Source organism: Pteropus medius, unplaced genomic scaffold, assembly GCF_902729225.1.
Source record: "Pteropus medius unplaced genomic scaffold, Ma_sr-lr_union100, whole genome shotgun sequence".
Taxonomy (NCBI): Eukaryota; Metazoa; Chordata; class Mammalia; order Chiroptera; family Pteropodidae; genus Pteropus; species Pteropus medius.
In genome coordinates this window covers 29,249,881-29,270,552 of record NW_024340849.1, presented here as the reverse complement: position 1 = coordinate 29,270,552, position 20,672 = coordinate 29,249,881, and the positions used below count along the sequence as shown (strand labels likewise).

At 39.6% G+C, this 20,672-nt stretch overlaps 2 protein-coding genes and 1 pseudogene across 11 annotated transcripts in view; 2 read left to right on the top strand and 1 right to left on the bottom strand.

Moving 5' to 3' along the window:
* The window catches only part of ZSCAN30 (zinc finger and SCAN domain containing 30), a 24,575-nt gene extending 22,442 nt beyond the window's left edge, over positions 1–2,133 (bottom strand). For 3 of the 5 annotated variants that reach the window (XM_039843236.1, XM_039843225.1, XM_039843200.1), the window contains exon 1: positions 2,033–2,133. The gene's annotated coding sequence lies outside the window, so the exon portion shown is untranslated. The other 2 variants (XM_039843209.1, XM_039843217.1) reach the window with 2 other exon arrangements.
* LOC120586681 (zinc finger protein 271) lies at positions 1,645–20,672 on the top strand. Of its 6 annotated transcripts, none has more exons than XM_039843169.1 (3): positions 1,645–1,769; positions 10,004–10,199; positions 18,525–20,672. In XM_039843169.1, exons 2-3 carry the CDS (start codon positions 10,100–10,102, stop codon positions 20,528–20,530), a joined length of 2,106 nt encoding a protein of 701 aa, XP_039699103.1. In that variant the 5' UTR covers positions 1,645–1,769; positions 10,004–10,099; the 3' UTR covers positions 20,531–20,672. The 6 variants fall into 6 exon arrangements, 5 of the variants coding, with proteins under 5 accessions (XP_039699103.1, XP_039699086.1, XP_039699077.1 ...); XM_039843152.1 differs by lacking the exon at positions 1,645–1,769 and adding an exon at positions 9,215–9,299; XM_039843143.1 differs by lacking the exon at positions 1,645–1,769 and adding an exon at positions 9,217–9,338.
* LOC120590562 (uncharacterized) lies at positions 5,811–5,929 on the top strand (annotated as a pseudogene).

Here is a 20,672-nt window from a genome sequence, read left to right as displayed (position 1 = left end):
AGGAAGGAAGGAAGGGACAGACGAAAACAGAAACAAAAAGCCTGGGCCAGAGCTGGGGACAGAATTAAAGAATAGTGTAAGGAGGCGCCTATAGAAGAAGAGCCAGGCCACTAAGGTTCTGAGACGTTGTAGCACAGAGTTTGTATTTGATACTCGAGGCCACAAGGATGGCTGAAAGTTCTGTTCACCCACCCAGAAAGTGGTGTTAAGTAAAGATGGGAAGGCTTCTGTTGCAACCATTTGGGTAATGAGGGCCTGAGCTATATGAGCCAAATGATATAAAGATGGGAGATTTAACAGGACTTAGGGACATACTGGATAAGGATTTGGAAGAGAGAACAGGACTCAGGTTTCTGGCTGACTCTGGTGGCTGAAAGGATGATGGCATCATTTACTGAACTACTTATGAAGAAAGTTGGGTCTGAGATGCACACAAAATAGCATTTCCTAAACTGTGCTTTGCCAGATTTAAGAGATGTGCCATACACTTACCTAACTACAAAGAAACTTGGGGCTATTTTCTTCTTAATGTTTTAGTATAAGAGAAATACTAAATACATTTCTTTTGTTCTTATGAGACAAATGACATTTAAGAAATGCCCTGACAAGATATCATCAGATCTGTGTATTGATGGGTATGTAGAATTTACCAAAGCCTACATCACACTGATATATGTCTTTTACTTGGAAATCACTGGTCTATGTCATGTATCGTACCTTTTAATTTCAATCGGTTTGTGGTATTATTCAATTTTTATTATAAATATTATGCCGCACCAACTTGGCCACCATGGTGTGTGTGGCTGAAAGGGAAGATTTTCATTATAAAGTACTGTCTGTTCATTCTTCATCTCCTTCACTGATCTACAAAGTTCCATAGATTAGTCCTAAATCTGCCAGGCTTATCAGTGGGGGCATAAGTTGACAGCTTTGGACCAGAAGTCTGGATTTGTGTTGGTTGTTTATGGAGTTGTCTGGGGAACCCAGATGCCCAACAAGTTAAGGGATTGGAGGCACTGAGCTTGGATACAGCCCTTCCTAGTTCCAGCTAACTCTTAGTCCAAGCAACCCAGAAGGTACTTCCAGGGCAACTCTGGCTGCTGAAACACAGCCGTTATTAACATGTATCTGCATTGTTTGCTTACTTAATTATAACAGAAAACACTAATTGAGTTTTCCTTATAGAATCGATCAATCACTGTCTACTTGTTTTAAGTGTCTTCATTTCATCTCCACATTACTCTATCTTCTAGCTTCTACTGTTTTATTGAAGAGAAACAGAAGAGTTATGTAATTTGCTCCAGGTCATATAGCTTGTAAGTGATGTAGTCTGGACTGTTTTGAAATCAAAAGGTCTGACTCCAGAGTCCACACTCTTAGGGGTGTGTACTCTGCTGAACTGCCTTTTCGCATCTGTCTTCCCAACCAACCCGAGGATCCTTTCATAAAGGACTTGTTTTTCACACATTTCCTACTTCGTGCAGGCACTATGCTAAGCGCTGAGCAGAGAGTTATGAATAAGACTGTTCTAGAGAGAGACAAACGTCAAAGAGAAAGCACACATAATGACCTAATTTAATGGTGATAAGAACTACAAAAGGGAAAGTAGTAAGTGCTCTGAGAGTGATTGGTAAATAATCTAACCTAGACCGGGTAAGTCAAGACAGAGGGCTGAGACCTGACTCAACAGCGAGCTTTGGCTGCGTGAGAAGATTCCATCTGTGCATCCCTGATTCCTCCACCACCAACCTGGCACACAGAAGGCGCAGGTAAGTGCTTGAGGAGCCAAAGGGCGCAAGGGCGGGTGGATGAGAGAGCAAACCGACAAAAGCAAGAAAGGATGGACCGACGGATGGATAGGCGGGGGGATGGGCATTACGGTCGAGGAGAGATGGCCACCTGGTGCAGCCGCAGGCTCTGCTTGTGACACAGGCAGGCCAAGAAGGCCGCGGCAAGGCGGCGGGGAGGGTGAGGCAGGACAGACGTGATTTGGAAAGCACCCGCGGCCACACTGTCGGACCGCCTCACTCACCCTTTGCTCTGCGGGCTGCTGGGACCGACCCCAAGAAGGGAGCAGGACCGGCTTGGGCCGCGCGCGCCGGAAGTGTGGGGGGGGGTCGTGCCCCTCTAGGAAGCCGGGAGGACTGAAGCTCTGTAGCAGGCGAGCCGCGGGCCCCAGGGCTAGGAAAGAGGGGTACAGGGTCGGGGAGAACCGACGCGTCTCTGAGTGGGACCTGGTGGGTACAGCCCCTAGTCAAAATGGTTGACAAGCGACTACAAGAGAGGGAAAAAACATTTTTTTAAGAAATATAAGTGGAGAGAGAGAGAGCGCGCGGTTGAGCTTGCATCAAGGAGATAAAAATAGAACCTGCGGTCTAAAAATTTTGGTGAGAGGAGGACCAGAGCACATTCGCACACCGTAAACACGTTGTCCGCAATGACAGCCCTAGAAACTACGGGGAGGAACGTAGGGGTAGGGATCCTGCCCAGGAACGGCGAGGGTGCAAGGCGGGGAATCGACCCAGCAATGGAGCGCAAGAGCGTGGGCGGCGGGGCGGGGCGGAACAGGAGGTCAGAATAATTTGGTCATTGAATGCGCTACTCAAATTGAGCCCTGACGAAAGATTAAAATGTCGATTTAAAGAAGGGAAATGTATCCCATGCAGGGAGCGGCAGGAACTAGAGTACAGCATTGGCAAATCCGGGGCATATTCGGGAATTAGCCCAGCATCTTGGTTGGCTCCAACCTAGTCTGCGGGATAGGTTGGGGTCAGATTTGGAGAGTTTCAAATGCTAGGTTCAAGAGTTAGAAATATATTTAGTAATCAGGGCAGATCATTTATATATGACATGCCCAGAAGTGTAAACTTCAGAGTATTATCTGACAGTGTTGGACAGAGCAAATTAAAAAATAGAGAATTGAGAAATATTGATGTTTGGGATGTGACGAGGAAGAGCAGATAAAGATGAAGAGCTGCTCAGAGAGGGAGAGCCCAGATGGATCAAACATCATAAAAGCCAAGAAAGCATTTCAGGAGAGGGAACAGGTGACTAGTAGATGCGGCAGAGAGCTGGAGAAGGGTGAGAACTGAGGTGAAGCTGCAATTAGGGGGAGGGGCAGAAGGAAGGCCAGAGAGAGATGTTATGTGTGGAATGTCCTTGCCAGGGATTAAGACAGTGTATATAGTAAGGCACTGAGAATACATAATAATTCCTCTTGAGAAAATGTGATAATGCAGGAAGGAAAAAGGGAAGGCATTGGTTGGACTAGGCAATAGGATTAAAAGGTGTTTGTTTTTTTTAATGGAGACCTAATTATATTTTTGTAGAAAAGGTTAAAGTGAGTGGAGAGAAATTGAAGATAGAAAAGAATAGTTCATGGAAAGAGAATGAGATGGGATAGGCAGGTGGAATTGTCTCAGAGAATAAGGTGAAACATTGTAATAAAAATTTGTATTTGGCCTGTGTTGTAATGCTTTGAATGCAGAACAGCCAAATATTGGTTAGTAATGCTGATTTTACATGTAAATAAGTGCACATATAGTTTGTTGAATATTCACACACTTATGTTCCTAGTATTTAGATGAAGAAACAATATTATCAGTCTTCAGAAGTCCCCCTTGTGCTCTTTTCAATTAATTACCCTCCTCTAGCCCTGAAAGGTATTCATTACTCTGAACTTTGATCATGATAAGTTGATCTTGCCTGTTTTTGTTCTTTATATAAATGGAATTCAGTATTTACTCTTTTAAGTCTGACTTCATTCAACATTGTGAATTCCATTCATATTGTTTTGTGTTGTTGTACACTGTACATTCTCATTTCTAATAACATTATTTTGTGAGATTATGCCAGTATTTATTCATTCTATTATTGGCAAACATTATTGAGAGTGAGGTATTTAAATCTATAAATATATTAACTTATTTTTGGATGTTAAACCAACCTATATTACTAGAATAAATTCCATTTGGTCATGGTGTATAGTCCTTTTTATGTATTAATGAATTTAATTTGCTAATATTTTATTGAAGATTTTGTGTTCGTATTGTTATAGATATGTTTTATTTTCCTGTGATGTCTTTGGCTTTGATATCAGAGTAATTACTGGCCCCCACTATATTCTGGAAGAGATTGTGAAGTTTTAGCAAACTTAAACTGTTTGATAAAACTCATTAGTGAAGTCATATGGGCTTGTGCCTTTCTTTGTTAGAAAAAAATTTATTACTCGATTTCTTTACTTTTTATACATTTATTCAGTTTCTATTTCTTTTTCAGGCAGTTTTAGTAATTTGTATATTCCTAGTTATCTGTCCCTTTCACTTATACTGTGTAATGTGTTGGCATAAAGTTGTTCAGAGTATTTTCTTATATTCTTAAATTTCTGTAGTGTTGGTAGTGATATCCCTATTCTCTGCTTTTTTTTTCTCGGTTAGTCTATAAATGTTTGCCAATTTTTGTTGGCATTTTCAAAGAGCCAATTTTTTTTGTTTCATATTTCTCTAATGTTTTTCTACTTTGTATTTCATTAATTATTACTCTAATCATTATTACTTCTGCTTTGTTGTTGTTAAGTTTGCTCTCCCTTTTCAAGTTTCTTAAGGTGGAAGCTCGGGTTACTGATATTTTCTTTTGTAATATAGGCATTTTAAAGCTATAAATTTTCTTCTAAGCACTGCTTTTGCTGCATTCCATAAAGTTTTATTTTGCATTTCATTTTCATTCAGTTTAAAAATTTTCTAATTTCCCTTGTGATTTCTTCTTTGAACTGTACGTTATTTAGATGTGTGTTGTTTAATTTCCAAATGTTTATAAAGTTCCCAAATTACTCCATGGCTCAGTCTGCCCTCTGGGCCAATGGAAGCCCCATCAGCTCCAACTTCTGGGTCCACAGAGACCCCATCAACTCTAGTCTCTGAGCCACATGAGCTCCACTCTTCCTTGAGCCACTGTCAGCTGAGGTGGCCCTGGTCTCCCAGCCCTCAGTAGTGGCCCTACACTCTGGACATCACATTTCTTGCATGTAGAACCCCAGAAATCTGACAGCCATCCTTCATTTCTTCCTGTCTCTATCCAATTCAGTCTGAGCTGGCAATGTTTCTGGTGATATAACATTCTCAAGAACCATGTTGGTCTTCCATAGATATCAAAGGGATCCACACAATTAGTTGCAAAGGTTCTCCACAGATCCTTCCTGGAAAACCCCATTTCTATTCCTGGTTTCTACTGAGATAGTTGATTAGATCTATGAATCACACATCTAATCTCTTCACCAAAGGATTATCCAGATACCCTCATGGCCTTGTCTCCATGCTATTTGGACAGTCTGCAAATTTCCAAATCATCGTGCTGATTCCTTTTTGCTTAAGAATTCCTTCTTTAATTTATCTCTTTTCTTTCATATTTTACTATAATCAGCAAGGGAAAGCCAGGCCACACCTCCACACTTTGCTTGGAAATCTCAGCTAAATATCCAAGTTCATCACTTAAAATTTGTATTTTCCAACCAATAGCAGAACATGATTCAGGCAGTTTCTGCTACTCTATAACAAGGATCACCTTTGCTTGTTTCTAACAGTTTTCCTTGTTCTGTCTGAGTCTTCACCAGAAATACCTTTAAATGCTCATTATTTCTAGCAACATTCTGTTCATAACAATATATGTATTCTCTAAGATGACAGAACATTTCTCTACTATCCTTTTCCCTTCTTTCTGAGCCCTTGCCAGAATCACCTTTAATGTCCATGTTTCTACCAACAATATCTTCAAGGCATCCTAGGCTTTTTCTATCATGAGTCTCAAAACTCTTCTAGTACGGCCATGCTACCCTGAACACACTCAGTCTCATCTGATCTCAGAAGTTAAGCAGGTTCGGGCCTGGTTAGTACTTGGATGGGAGTCCACCTAGGAAGACCAGGTGCTGTAGGTGTTAAAAAAAAAAAAAAAAGCCTTCTAGCCTCTAGCCATCACCCAATTCCAAATCTATATCTGCATTTTTAGATATTTGTTATAGCAGCACCCCACTTCTGTTACCATAGCATGGCTTGATATAACAGAAACTTATTCTCTCACAGATCTTGGGGTTAGAGGTCCAAAACTAAGGTACTGGCAGGGCCATGCTCCCTTTAAAGGCTCTAAGGAAGGATCTGTTCCATGCCTGCCTCCTGATCTCTGGTGGTTGCTGGCAATCTTTGGCATTCTTTGCCTTATAGATGCACCACTTCAGCCTCCACCTCCACATTCACATATCACTTCTATGAGTCTCCTCTGTGTCTGAATTTACCTCTTCTTGTAAGGACATCAGCCATTAGATTAAGGCTTACCTGGACCTCACCTTAACTTGATTACATCTGCAAAGATCCTATTTCCAAATAAAGTCACCTTCACAGGTACCAGAGGTTAGAATTTGAACATATCTTTTGGGAGGACACAATTTAACCCACAGCAATGTGGTAAGTACAAACCAAGAGTTGTTTAAACTGCTGCGACTTGATTATCAGTTACTTAGAATTGAAGACTTTTCAGACTGATGTCAAAGACCTTACGTAGGGAAGATAAAGGAAATTATCTAATCTGAATTAGATAATTCAATCTAAAAGCCTTGTGGAAGTCTGGTGTTTCTTGATACAAGCCTACCTAGATCTGCCAAAGTGAACATTGGGAACTCTGATTATATTGGCCATTATTTCCCTTTCTGAATCTGATTTTTCAACACTGGTTCTGTTTTCAAGAAGTCAAAGTCAATCGGACATGCATATAAAGATATCATATTGTCTATAATTTAGATGTCTTTCAAAACAAGCAGCAGCAATCGACTTGTTAATATTTATTTGATCAAAAGGAGAGGTATGTGGCTTCACAATTTGTATTTACATCCCTTTTTTACTTGGAACTAAAAATTTATATTTACATTGAAATTCATTCTTTGTGAAGATTGCTTATATAGTTTAAGTATAAAATGAAATTTATTTCTAATACTACATGATAAGCAAAAGTTCACATGTGAGACTTTATGTTCAACTTTCTGAGGATGAGGTCCATAGTTTTCATCATATTCTCAAAGGAGTACATTATCTTACAAAGATTAAGAACCACTGCTCTAGAATCTATGCCTAAATCAGACATATGTTAGTTTGGCCTAGTTTCCCTCAAGAGGAAATGGAACCGGAAATAGAAATAAGGTAGAATATTGGTTGATGGCCTCTCAGTTTCATTCTTGAGAATCTCATATCATTTCCCATGCCTGTATCTCTGTATCTGCTGATCTCTCTGGAAACCTCTGAATTCCTTTACCTTACTGAGAAGAACCTCTTCAGTGTGAGCTTGTGTGGACTACAGTTGGGTCTAGGTTTGTTTTGGCCAATTCAGCAAACTGTTAAACTCCAAACTGGCTTCTCAGACTCACATACAGAGTGTAACATCTCTGGTAAGACTCCCCAAAGCAACAAATCTAGTGTAATCTCAAAGAATGGTTTGGTTTCCTTGGTTAAACACCCAGAAGATGTATATTCATATCGTCACTTCTGGGTAAAAGTACCCTTAGCCTTTGTACATGAGAATTAACTTTTGATTAACTTTCTCATTCTGTTTTACTGGAAACCTGTTAAAAGTAATATGCCAACGATGGCATTCTCATATACTGCTGGAATGCAGAATGATTCAGCCACTCTGAAAACAGCGTAGCAGTTTCTGAAAATGTTAAACATATACCTACTATGTAAGAAAAAAAGCACATGTCCATATAAAGACTGTACACGAATGTTCCTATGTTCATAGCAGCTTTATTTGTAGTAGTAAAAAACTGAATATAACCCAAATGCCCATTGACTGGTGAAGAGACAAGTTGTGGTATATACATCCAATAGAATATTATTCAGCAACAAAAAGAAATGGACTATTGATACACATAGCAATATAATCTCAAAATAAGTGAAAGAAGTCTGACTAAAAAAGACTGGATCCTGTGTGATTCCATTTAAATAAATCTCTGGAAAATGAAAACTAATTTATAGTAACAGAAAGCAGAACAGTGGTTAGGGTCTGTGAGAGGAGAAAGAGGGATTGGAAAGAGGAAACTTTTGGAGTTAATGTGTTCACTATTTTGATTGCGGTGATGGTTTCACAGTTGTATGCATATGACAAAACTTATCAAATTGTATGCTTTAAATATTTGTTGATTATTGTATGTCTTTTATACCTCAGTAAAGCTGTTTTTCAAAAAGTATCTGCAGTTGCTACTTGTGAAGTCTGGACCTAAAAAAGTTCCTTACAGGAATGTCTGGGTCTCATTCATACATCCTGAACATTTCATATATTGGAAGAGGGTCTTGGGTTGGGACAGAAAGCTCTCTTCCTCTCTTTCAACCATCACTTCAGCCAGCCACCATTTTCTCACACCTAAACCTTTTCTTCCAAGCATCTTAACCCAGGTCATATGTCTCACCTGTCTAAATCCTTCTTTTAAATCCCCCATTATTTCCCAAGATATTTCCGAGAACACAGTAATATCCTTTCCTATCCTGATACCTTGCTACCCTGCCTCCCGCCCCAGCCACCTGCCGCCCCTCGCCCCCATTTCAGATCTTTCTTCTCGCCCTGATCCTTTAGTCATAATGAGAGAGTACTGGCAAGCAAACTATATAGAAAGAGACCCCGTGCCCTTTCTTGATGGCAGAGTAGATGAAAACCACCTTCCCAGCAATTCAGGGATTAACTACGGAGCATTTCTTATTTTTACGGCAGGGGTTCTCAAAGCGTGGTCCCAGGACCAACAACATCAGGATCACATGAAAACCTGGGCTCCCAAACCTACTGAGTCGGTGGGACCCAACAATCAGTATTTTCACAAGGCCTCCAGGGGATTCGGAGGCACGCTACTCTTCTGGGAGAAAAGCCAGAGAGGACGGGAAGAAAATTAGAACGGAAGCACACCAGCGAATCTGAGAGATGGAGGGTTGGGAGGTGGAAAAAAAAGAGATAACTAGGGAAGAACCCACTAAGTAGTCAGAAAACCTATCCCGCCCCAGAAAGCTTTCCCGAAAGCTGTTTTCCGACATTCAGAACAAGTACCACAGATAGGGCAGCAAGGGATCTGTAACCGGCCAACCAAGTCCCTCGCTACCGCTCGGCTGCGGACAGCTCCGCGGACGTTGGGAGGTTAAATCTCAGCCTCCTTTGGCTCACGCCCACCCAGACCGCCGCCGCGGCCGCCCGCGCGTGCGCACGTGCGAGGCCACGCGCCGTAGAGCAGAGCAATTCTCCCAGATTCCTAGAGCGGACCCGGCGATGGCGGGTTTGCGGTGAGTGAGGCTTGACAGCGCCCTGGAGAGCGCGTGGAGGTATGGATGAGGTAGGCTCTGGGGAGGCGGAGGAACTCGGGTGATCTCGCCTCTCGAGCGTCCTCTCAGCGCTGCTGGGCAACCGTGTGTGGTTTCTTGAAGCCGTGGAGAGTCGAGGACGCTGGGGTCGCTCCTGGGCGCGGCTCCGGAGAATGGCGCGCTAGTCGGTTCTCGGCCTAGTGTGCTGTTAGTTCCCTGTCAGTCCTTGGTGGGTCTTGGGTTCAACTGAATAGACACCGGAAACTTTGGGAGCGGGTGGAATTAGGAAAGTGGATGTATCCCCGCGAATCAGTCGACCCTGCCGGGAAAGAGCTACCTGAATGTGTGAGTGTTGGAAGAAGGGAAAGAGGGAAAGACAGATCGTGATGATGGATCGGTAGTATCATTTTGGTATAGAAAGGGAAACGAATAACATAGTGTTAACCACAGGGACAAAATTCTAAGATTCCCTCCCCTGCAGTATCTTTCTAGTTATATCTTTATTTTGGTAGCATTAATCCTCAATGATGTTTGAAGATCTCTAGATTTGGAATGGAAAATATATGACCAAGAGGGGTAATGCCTGACTCCTGGATGTTGAGAGAGGACGGTTAATAAATTCTAAGAGAAAAGCACTTCGAAATTAAATGAGATCTTGTTTTCTCCTATACTTCTTTTATATCTAGAGGATGTTTCTGGTGGTCTAGCGTCAAAGTTTATATCTCCAGTCTCTGTGATGATTCCCTTCTAAGCCCAGTGGAGCCCAGTTGCTTATTGAGGAAATGGTAATTCGCCAGTTGCTCCCTGAGGTGTCACGTGTCCATTTGCAGCCCATGGAGATCCAGCTCAATTACGAATCTCAAGAACACCACCTTCTGACAGGTGAGCAGCAGTGTATTATATCTTTCTTGGTTGTTTTGGGGAGGGGGGTGATGTTACCATAGCTATGTTAGTGTCTTCAAGTGCTGTTCTTCATTGCCTACCCTCACTATTAGGCAGTGCCATCTCTGCAGGGCTGCAAGCACAGTCACATGACTTTACTGTGAATTCTGGCAATCAAATTCTCATGGAATTCCTTCCTCTCCTTGAAGTTCCCCAAATCATCCATTTTTCCCATTATAATCACTTTATCATCAGTCTATCAGTGTTTGATATTTCTCCTTTTAAAATCTTTTCAAGTTATCTTTCTCATTAACTAAGGGAGTAGTTAAAAGTTTTGGGGTCTGACAACCTGGATTCAGTTACTAGCTTTGTCATTTACTAGCTTCAGTAAGTTACATTTTTTTATGATTCTGTTTCCTCACTTTATAAGTATATAATAATTCATATTTTGGAGGTTATTTGAGGATTATGTCTATTCCTCCATAATAAAGGTCCCCCAAACTTACTGACCTAAAACATCAGACATTTTTAAACAGTGTTATTTTCTTATGGTTCTGTAAGTCATCAGCTTGGGCTGGGTTCAGCTGGGCATTTTTTTTCTCCCGGTCTTGTCTGGGATCACTCATGCTGTCATCTAGTGCAGTGGTCCCCAACCTTTCTGGCAGCAGGGACTGGTGCCCCTATGAGAATCTAATGCCTGGTGATCTCAGGTGCAGCTGAGGTGGTGATGCTAGTGCTGGGGAGTGGCTGCAAATACAGATGAATTTTGCTTGCTCGCCAGCCACTGTGCAGCCCGGTTCCTAATAGGCCACAGACTGGCGACCCCTGATCTAGTGGCTCAACTACGGCAGAGTCTAAGCTGGTATCAATCATATATGTCTGACTTTTGGTGCTGGCTATGGCTTGGATCACGTATCTTCAGCAGTCTAGCCCAGACTTTTTCACAGGGAAGCTAGTTTCCAAAATTAGAGAGGGAGCAAGCCCTGGGATGCATAAGCACTCTTCTAACCTCTTTTTGTGTTACATTTTTGTTACTATGTTATTGACCAAAGCAAGTCACATGATCAATTCCAGAGTCATTGTTAGTGAGAACTACACAAGGATGTAAGTATTGGGAGATAGGGTTCATTGGGCTCCATTACTACTATAACAAACACCACAAGCACTAAATGAGACCCTGCATGTAAAACTCTGAGAACAGACCTGGCTGGTAGTAAATTCTTTATAAATGGTAGCCACTGTTATTTTTTAGTAAGCTAGTTTTGATCTCAACTTTGTTCATGTGTTCTGCAAGATCTCATTTCCACATCACATTTAGTTGCTTTTTGATTTTGGTCCTCCCATTGCCGTGGTTTTGCCTATGAAATTCAACTTCTGTTATCCCTTTCTTTTACTCTAGATCTTCTGCCTCTTTTTAGTTTTGGAGCAAATTTTGTTTTATTTTGTTTAGTTTCTCTCACCTGTATTTAGAATGTGTCTTTCCTTAAGAATCTGTTCTAAGGCATCTAGCTCTCATCTTTCCTGAGTATCTCTGCAGGAATTGGGCCTCCTCCTTTGCAGTTTTATATAAATCAATATACATATTGTACATCTGTTTGTCTCTCTTAGAGTATATATAACATTTTTTATTATACTAAAGTACATTTATAAAATGTAGAAAGGCACAAAACAGAAGGTCTAAATAATGTACAACTCCACCATCTAAAGATAATTGCTGCTAACATTAATGTATCCTTCAAATTACTTAACCAACTATTAAACAAACACTTATTGTTAATAAATATTTATTAGTTAAGATAATAGCTTATTACTATTAACCATATAATATTTTTTTAGTTACTGAGGGCTTATCTGTGCCAGGCACTGCTCTAAGGGGATATAGTAGTAAACTGAACAGATAAGGCTTTGCCCTCAAGGAGCTTACATTCTCTGGGGGAAATAGGAAATAAATAAATACACAGTATAGTATCAGATAGTGATAATGGTTATGGAGAAAATAAACCAGGATGTATCTATCAGTCAGGATTCTAGCAGGAAACAGTTGGCTCATTCAAATGGTGTAATTCACAAGTTTCATGAAGAGGATGGGAAAGATTACAGAAGTCAACAAGGAATGGAGAACATTCTTGAAGAAAACGACGATGAGAAGCAGTTACTACCTTTAGGCCTTAAGTTACAAGGGGAGAGATTGATAACCAGATCCAGGAGAATGTAACTGTAGGATAGAGCTGCCCGACCGGAACTTTGGCCTTTGCTAAAAGAAACACAATTACTTCCAACTCCTGGCCCAGCAAGAAGGGAACCAGGGTGCAGAATGACCACCCTATCCCAGTTTGCCTGGGATTTAGCACTGAAAGTTCCATATCCCAAGAACTCCCTCTGTTTTGGGCAAACTAGGACAATTGATTACTCTGTGATTCTCCCATGATTTTTGGCCAAATCTAATTTCACCCCAAGTGATGCAGTCCATAAACTGATATCAGCCTCCTGGGGCACAAACAGGGTGAACAGAAGATCTAAAGGGGAGAAAGGAGGACATCCATTGCAATCCACCTCTTTTAACCTATGATATGCACTTTTGTCCTTTGGATTACTGTGTTCCCAACACAGCAGGAAAATAAGTCTCTTAAGCTACCATTTCGTTACATGTTGACATATAATTAAAGCAGACTCGCACTTGAAACCTAAAACTTAACTACCATCAGTGCTTTTCATATAAGGTAGTGAGGAGAGAGGGGAAAAGACATAAATAACAAAATATAACTGTTACAGTTTTTGCTGGTCACAAACCTAAGTTGGTAATCATAACTCTCTTCTCCCATCATCCATTCCATATTGCCCTTATCCCCTGCCAGAATCTCAGTGACACAGAGTTCTTTACCTAGCTAAGTAATATAAACCTTTCCTGGGTGATTTGAGCCCTTAGTGATTATCTCTCTTTCAGGTTATACTTCAGTGTACCATTGCCTGGGCCTATTAGACATGAAACAACCAAGAAGCACACCTGAGTGAGTCTTCTGAGTTCCAGACATATTCTTCTTGCCTCTGTTACATATCAGTAATCAATTCCCCATGGTAATTAGTATCAGTCATCCTGGCAAGTAGAGTGACCTTTCTCTACCTGTTAGTTCAGCGCATAAGGAGCCCAAAATGGCCAGGAGGCAGACTAAGCTTCAATTTAACAAAATCATGAATTTTTTCCACGATAGAAGTGTTTCTCCTTTGAGAACCAGAACCCTAAACTCAGCAAGCCCAAGATTATGGGAATAAGAAGCAAAAATCATATAAGTGGATTATTAGGTATATAGTAAGAGGAGACATTCTTACTATTTCTCCATCCTTATTTCCTAAACCCACGTAGAAGACAATGCTCTTTGTTATCCTCTGTACGACAGCACCCGTACAACAGCACTCCAAACTTGCCAGGTGGTGTTGCCTAGCCGGTACCAAAACTGAACCTTCGGCAAATCATTCCACCATTATCACAGTCCACTTCTGAGTGATGGGACATGTGGTAAGACCCATGAATTACATGGGCATGGGCTTACTGCTCTACTTCCTTCCCTGTAAAATGGATCTTTCAGAGGAAATATTGAGCAGAATACCATGGTAATAAATATAGCATTCTCTTAAGTCAATGCAAATTTGTATCTGGACTATGTATTTAGTCCTTTGAAAACAAATTGCTGCCCTCTCCATGATAGAAGAGGTCTAGTCTAATGACTCTGCTCCCTAGTGGCTGGCTAGTTCTTCTCCAGGGAATAGTACCTTATTAGAAGCTCAGTATTGGCTTTTGTGGTTAGATGCTTGAACACATAGCAGTGATTATAGGCATACAACCCTTGATAAGTGGAGGTCCATATTGTTGAGCCCATGCATAGCCTCTATCCTTGCTGCTGTGATCACTTTGTATATGAGTCCATTGGGCAAGCATTGGTAAAATGGCTGATTGACACTGATAATATGGATCATCTTCTCCATCTGATTGAGAGGCTTCTCCGCAGTAGATACCCTTTGGCGAGGAGTCACATGAGGCACAAATTTATTCATTCTTGGCCCATTCTAGATGGTTTATCCTTGTATTTTTCCCTCAGAATCCTTGTTTTTAATCTTCAAGTCTTGTTCTTTCTCAGTACCTAACTAATCAGATAACCCATTAGTCACTACCCATGAATCAATATAGAGATGTTGCCTTCCATGAAAAGTCCACAGCCAAGTGTATATCTGAAATTCTGCCCACTGAAAAAATTTGCCTTCACTGGTGTTTTAGGCCACACCTTGGTATAAGTAAAAGCTGTTCACTTTCAGCTGCACCCACACACTGGGCAGGCCCATCTGTAAACCAGTTCTGTACTTTCTATTCCTTCGTTAATTGGTATTAGAGAATTCTCATGAGGTCTTGAATATAGGTTGAGAAATAGAGATGATGGAAACAGGAACAGGTCCTATGAGAATCCAAGTCACTAGTACATGGAATTCACTTGTCTTCTAGACTTGCTTTCACAATGGAATACTGGTTTGTACGTCCAATTTTATGATTTGGTGGCTCAAAAAACAACTAGTACACAATGGTCAGTTTGTAATAGTTTCTTGGTACTCTGTGATCAAGCATTAAGTCTCTATTAGTGCCCAAGAGCAACCTAGGATATGCTTTTCACATAGAAAATTGTCGTTGGCTGAAAAGAGGATGGCCTTACTTCACTGTGATTCTCTTACAGAGGGTTACAAGAGGCTGCATACAGCATCCCTGACTGCTGCAGATACTTCCAGTGCCATTGATTATCATGGTTAATAAGATTATGTGACAGAACAGCTTGCATTGCAACCTGGTCCTACTGCAGAACCTTTTTTTACTCTGAGTCTCACTCAAAAATAGCAATCTTACTCAAATTGGTCATTTCAGCACATTCAGCTGGGCCTCAAAAATGAAGGCACTTACCACCTAGCATTGTGCCTCTCTAAGATGGTAAAAAATGGTTGGACATACAAATGAAGTGAGAGAACAAGTCACATGACTATTTGAGAGAAAAATATTCCAGGTAGAAAGAATAGCAAATGCGAGAGGTCCCTAAATGTAACAAGAATAGAGTGAACCTGGGATAGACAGGTAATAGGGGCAGTGGAATGAAAAGAAGACAGAGAGAAAGGGACCAGATCATATGGAACCATCTAAGCAATAGTAAAGGTTTGGAATTTATTCCCAGTGTAATGGGAAACCAGTAGAGCTCTTTACATAGGATAATAACATAGAAGATCTGTCCAACTGTTGTATGGGGAGAATAGGAGAAAAGTAAATTAGCAAGAAGGAAACAAAGGTTTTAAGAAGAGAGTAATCAACTATGTCAAATAAATCAAGAATAAGATTGAGAATTGACCATTGGATTTGTCAACATGAACTTACTAGGGACTTGAATAAGTGTAGTTTCGATGAAGGTGTAGAGATAAAAGTTTGATTACAATGGGTTAAAAAAAGAGAATAGACTTAAAGTTGGCTAGAATATAGAGCAGTGTGAACTCTTATACACTCTTGCTGGACGTGTGAATTGGTTTAACTACTTTGGAAATATCTAGTTGAAGACCCAACAATTCTGATCCTAAGTTTTTATAACCTAGAGAAATACTCGGATATGTGCACTGAGATAGATGTATCAGCATATTCATATTGGCATGGTTTGTAATACCAAAATGTTATTGTTCATTGAAGGAGAATGGGTAAATTTGGTGTGTGTCACACTACAGTAGTGAACATGAATGGACTACAGCTATACACATGAATAAGGATGAATCTTCCAAACGTAATGTTGAGCAAAAAAAGCATGTTGCAGAATATATGGTATAATTCCATGAATGTATAAAGTTTGAAAACATGCTGTATTTTTCTGCTTGGGCTGCCATAACAAAATATCACAGACTAAGTGGCTTAAACTGCACAAATTATTTTCTCACAGTTCTGTGTGTTAATTTTAGTCATCTGCTTTCTTCTAGAACTTTTACAATTTTAGCTTTTATGTTTAGGTTTATGTTACATTTCTAGTTAATTTTTGTGTATAGCATAAGGTAAGAATTGGGATTAATTTTTGTCATTATGGTATCCAGTTCTGACATTTTTCGTTGAAAAGACTGCCTTTTCATCATTGAATTGTCTTGGTAACTTTGTTGAAGACATATCTACATATGTTTGGATCTATTTATGGATTACCTGTTCTATTCCATTAATTAATGTCTATCGTTATGCCAATATCACACTGCCTTGATTACTGTAGCTTTATAGTAGAGCTTGAAATAAAATGTAACTTCTCTAATTTTGTTCTTTTTAAAATTGTTTAGACCCTTCTGCACCTTTCTATATAAAGTTTAATCAGTTCGTCAATTTTCCACAAGAAAGCCTTTTGAGATTTTGGTTGGGGTTGCATTGAATCTATAGATCAATTTGGGGGGAATTCCACCATCTTAACAATATTAAATCTGCCTATCCATAAATGATGGCATATATTTCTATTAGTTCATCTTTAATTTCTCTCAGCAATGTTCTTTAGTTTTCGCTGTGCAAACATTGCACATATTTTATTGAATTCGTTCCCAAATATTTTGTTTTTTTGGTACAATTGATAAAAATGTTTAAAATTTTCATTCTAATTGTTCATTGCTAGTATACAGAAATAAAAATTGTTTTTCGTATATTGCTCTAATAAACTTATTAGAAGTTCTAATAACTTTGAGACACTGGGATTTTCTATGATCTTGTAGTCTATGAGTAAAGACAGTTTGACTTTTTTGCTTTCTTATTTGTACATGTCAGTTAGTTTTCATGTCTTACAGTATTGGCTTGAAATATTGAAGTTGTGCAATGTTGAATAGAAGTAGTAAGAGAGGGCATCCCTTATTCCTTTGCTTTGCTCCCTTATTCCTAGAAGAAAAACATTCATTATTTAACCATTAAGTATGATGTTAGCTATTGGTTTTTCTTTGCTTTTTATTGAAGTAGTTAATTTACATATAACAAAGTCAATGTTTGGATTTAAATGTACCATGTTCTTATTTGTTTTTATTTATCTCATTCCTTTCCTCCTTTTTAGCCTAATTTTACATTATCCGGGTTTTTGTTTTTCCTGTTATTTTTTTCTATTAGCTTATTGTTTGTACATTATTTTATTATTATTTAATATTACCTTAGAGCAGCCTTTCTCAACTGTGATTCTTGTGAGAGAATTAAGCCCAAATACTCTAAGGCTTCAACTATAAGTAATGTGTTAATGTCTCTCCTATATATCTATTTTGGTACTATGTACCATCTTTGGTAGAATTAAGAAAATAGGCACTCAAATTATTTTATATTTTATTTTCTTATGGAACCCTGGTTGAAAAAGGCTGCCTTAGAAATTACAACATACACATTAGATTTCTTACAGTTTATCTCAATTTACTACTTCTAGGATAATCCAAAGACATTGTAATATTTTAGTTCTATTTACCTCCCTCCCATGGTGCTATTTTTGCCATGTATTTTAATTTTATATATTTTGTGAACTCTATAAGGTATGCATATTTCTTAAATCAGTCAGTATACATTTAGATTTACTTTGATACTTTTCTTTTTCCAGTTCCCTCTGCCTCTGGCAAAAGGAAGACGCCTCCACTTGGGGACTTGGGATCTTGGACTTTTGTCCTTAAAACTGATCTGTTTCATGTTCTCAGCTCTCTATACCATTTGCAGTCTGACAGTGGTGTGCCTTTTGTAGTAAACACCACATAACAGCAAGCTGACAATCAAGAAATTCTCGGTAGAGCTGTCACATTCCCTACCATCAAAGGCATTAGGTATTGTTGAGAATAGGAATGGCCTCCTCAAAAATCAGCTCAGAGTTCTCACCCCATCTCTCTTTTTTTCTGGTTTACACACTTTAGTAAGGAAGTTCGATCAATGAATTTGGGTGTTTCCAAAAAGGAATCATGTATTCTCGGCCACTTCTTTGGTAATAATCAGGACAAAAGAGGTGGAGGATTATATAGACCTATTTTTTAAATTTTAGGATTCTGTATCAGCCCTAATTTAGTCAAACTTTCCTAACCACTGTGATTAGGTTTCAGTATTCCCAGATCTCCTGTGACAAAAATACAGAACATATCTGGTAAGCCATTCAATAAGTGGTTATTATAATCCATTACTTGTTGATTCTTCCTAGTTTCCCTCAGAAAATAATTTTCAGTGTTTTGGAGCACTCCCATATTATGACTACATTTTATAAGTAAATACTGATCTGTTTCACCTGCAGCTTTCTTACAGTATGGAGAACACATTCCATTTGGACTTTTTTATTGTTTTAGATGGTGAGACTAAGACCAAAATTGGAGATCTGGCTTCAGAGGAGGAATTTACAGCAAAACCATTGACTGAAGAGTCTGGCAACCCCAAAGATAATGTTCTCCAGGATTCTGAATGCAGAGAATTCCATGAATTGGGGGATAAATTAAATGAAAAGGATCAGAACCTCTCTAAAAGAAGACAACATAACTGTGATGAATGCGGACAAAGCTTTGCTTGGAGTACAGGCCTTATTAGACATCAGAGAACCCACTGGGAAAAACCCTATGAATGTGATAAGTGTGGAAAGGCATTTAGTGTGAGCTCAGCTCTGGTTCTGCATCAGAGAATTCATACTGGGGAGAAACCCTATCCTTGTAATTGGTGTATTAAAAGTTTCAGTCGGAGCTCAGACCTTATTAAACATCAAAGAGTCCATACCGGTGAAAAACCTTATAAATGTGATGAATGTGGAAAAGCCTTCAGTCAGAGCTCAGACCTTATTATACATCAGAGGATCCACACAGGAGAAAAACCTTACCAGTGCAATCATTGTAGTAAAAGTTTTAGCCAGCGCTCAGACCTGGTTAAACATCAGAGAATCCATACTGGAGAGAAGCCTTATACATGTAACCAGTGTAACAAACATTTTAGTCAGAGTTCTGATGTTATAAAACATCAAAGAATCCACACTGGTGAGAAACCATATAAATGCGACGTGTGTGGAAAAGCCTTCAGTCAGAGCTCAGATCTTATTCTACATCAGAGAATCCACACTGGGGAGAAACCATATCCATGTAATCAATGTAGCAAAAGTTTCAGTCAGAACTCAGACCTTATTAAACATCGAAGGATCCACACTGGAGAGAAACCCTATAAATGTGATGAATGTGGGAAAGCTTTCAATCAGAGCTCAGTCCTTATTCTGCACCAGAGAATTCACACCGGAGAGAAACCCTATCCATGTGATCAGTGTAGCAAAACTTTCAGTAGACTTTCAGATCTTATTAATCATCAGCGAATTCACACTGGAGAGAAGCCTTTCCCATGTAACCAGTGTAGTAAAATGTTTAGTCGAAGATCAGATCTTGTTAAACATCATAGGATTCATACAGGCGAGAAACCCTATGAATGTGATGAATGTGGGAAAACATTTAGTCAGAGCTCCAACCTTATTCTACATCAGAGAATCCACACTGGAGAGAAACCCTACCCATGTAGTGACTGTGCTAAAAATTTTAGTCGTCGTTCAGACCTTGTTAAACATCAAAGAATACACACTGGAGAGAAACCGTATGCTTGCAATCAGTGCAATAAAAGTTTTAGCCAAAGCTCAGACCTCACTAAACATCAGAGAGTACACTCTGGGGAAAAGCCCTATCACTGTGATAGTTGTGAGAAAGCCTTCAGTCAGAGTTCTGACCTTATTCTTCATCAGAGAATTCACACTGGAGAAAAACCATACCCATGCACACAGTGCAGCAAAAGTTTCAGTCAGAACTCAGACCGTACCAAACACCAGAGAATCCACACTGGGGAAAAACCATATAAATGTAATGAGTGTGGGAAGGCTTTCAGTCAGTGCTCAGCTCTTATCTTACATCAGAGGACCCACACTGGGGAGAAACCATATCCATGTGATCAATGTGGTAAAAGCTTTAGTCGGCGCTCTGATCTCATTAACCATCAAAGAATCCACATTGGTGAAAAGCCTTATAAATGTGATACATGCGGGAAAGCCTTCAGCACATGCACTGATCTTACTGAACACCAGAAAATTCACACTGGGGAGAAACCTCACAGGTGTGTTCAGTGCAGCAGAAATTTTACCCAGCTCTCTGATCTAATTGATCATGAGAAAGTCCATTCTACCCAAGACAGTCTAAATGTGATGAATGTGGGACGACCTTTAGGGTATAGACCAACTTTATTCAGTACCAGAGACACTATACCAGAAAAAAATCTTATGAGTGCTATTGATGATTATGAAAAAGCTTTTAATCAATGTTCAACTCTTGTGCTACATTAAAAAAAAAACGAAAAAAAATTCAATTTTTATAATGAAAGTTTAACTCAGAGCTCATTACTGAACTTAAGAAAATTTCTGAGGATGAAATCCTGTGAGTTGTGGGAAAACATCAAATGCGAATAAAAATTGTACTAAATAGGAA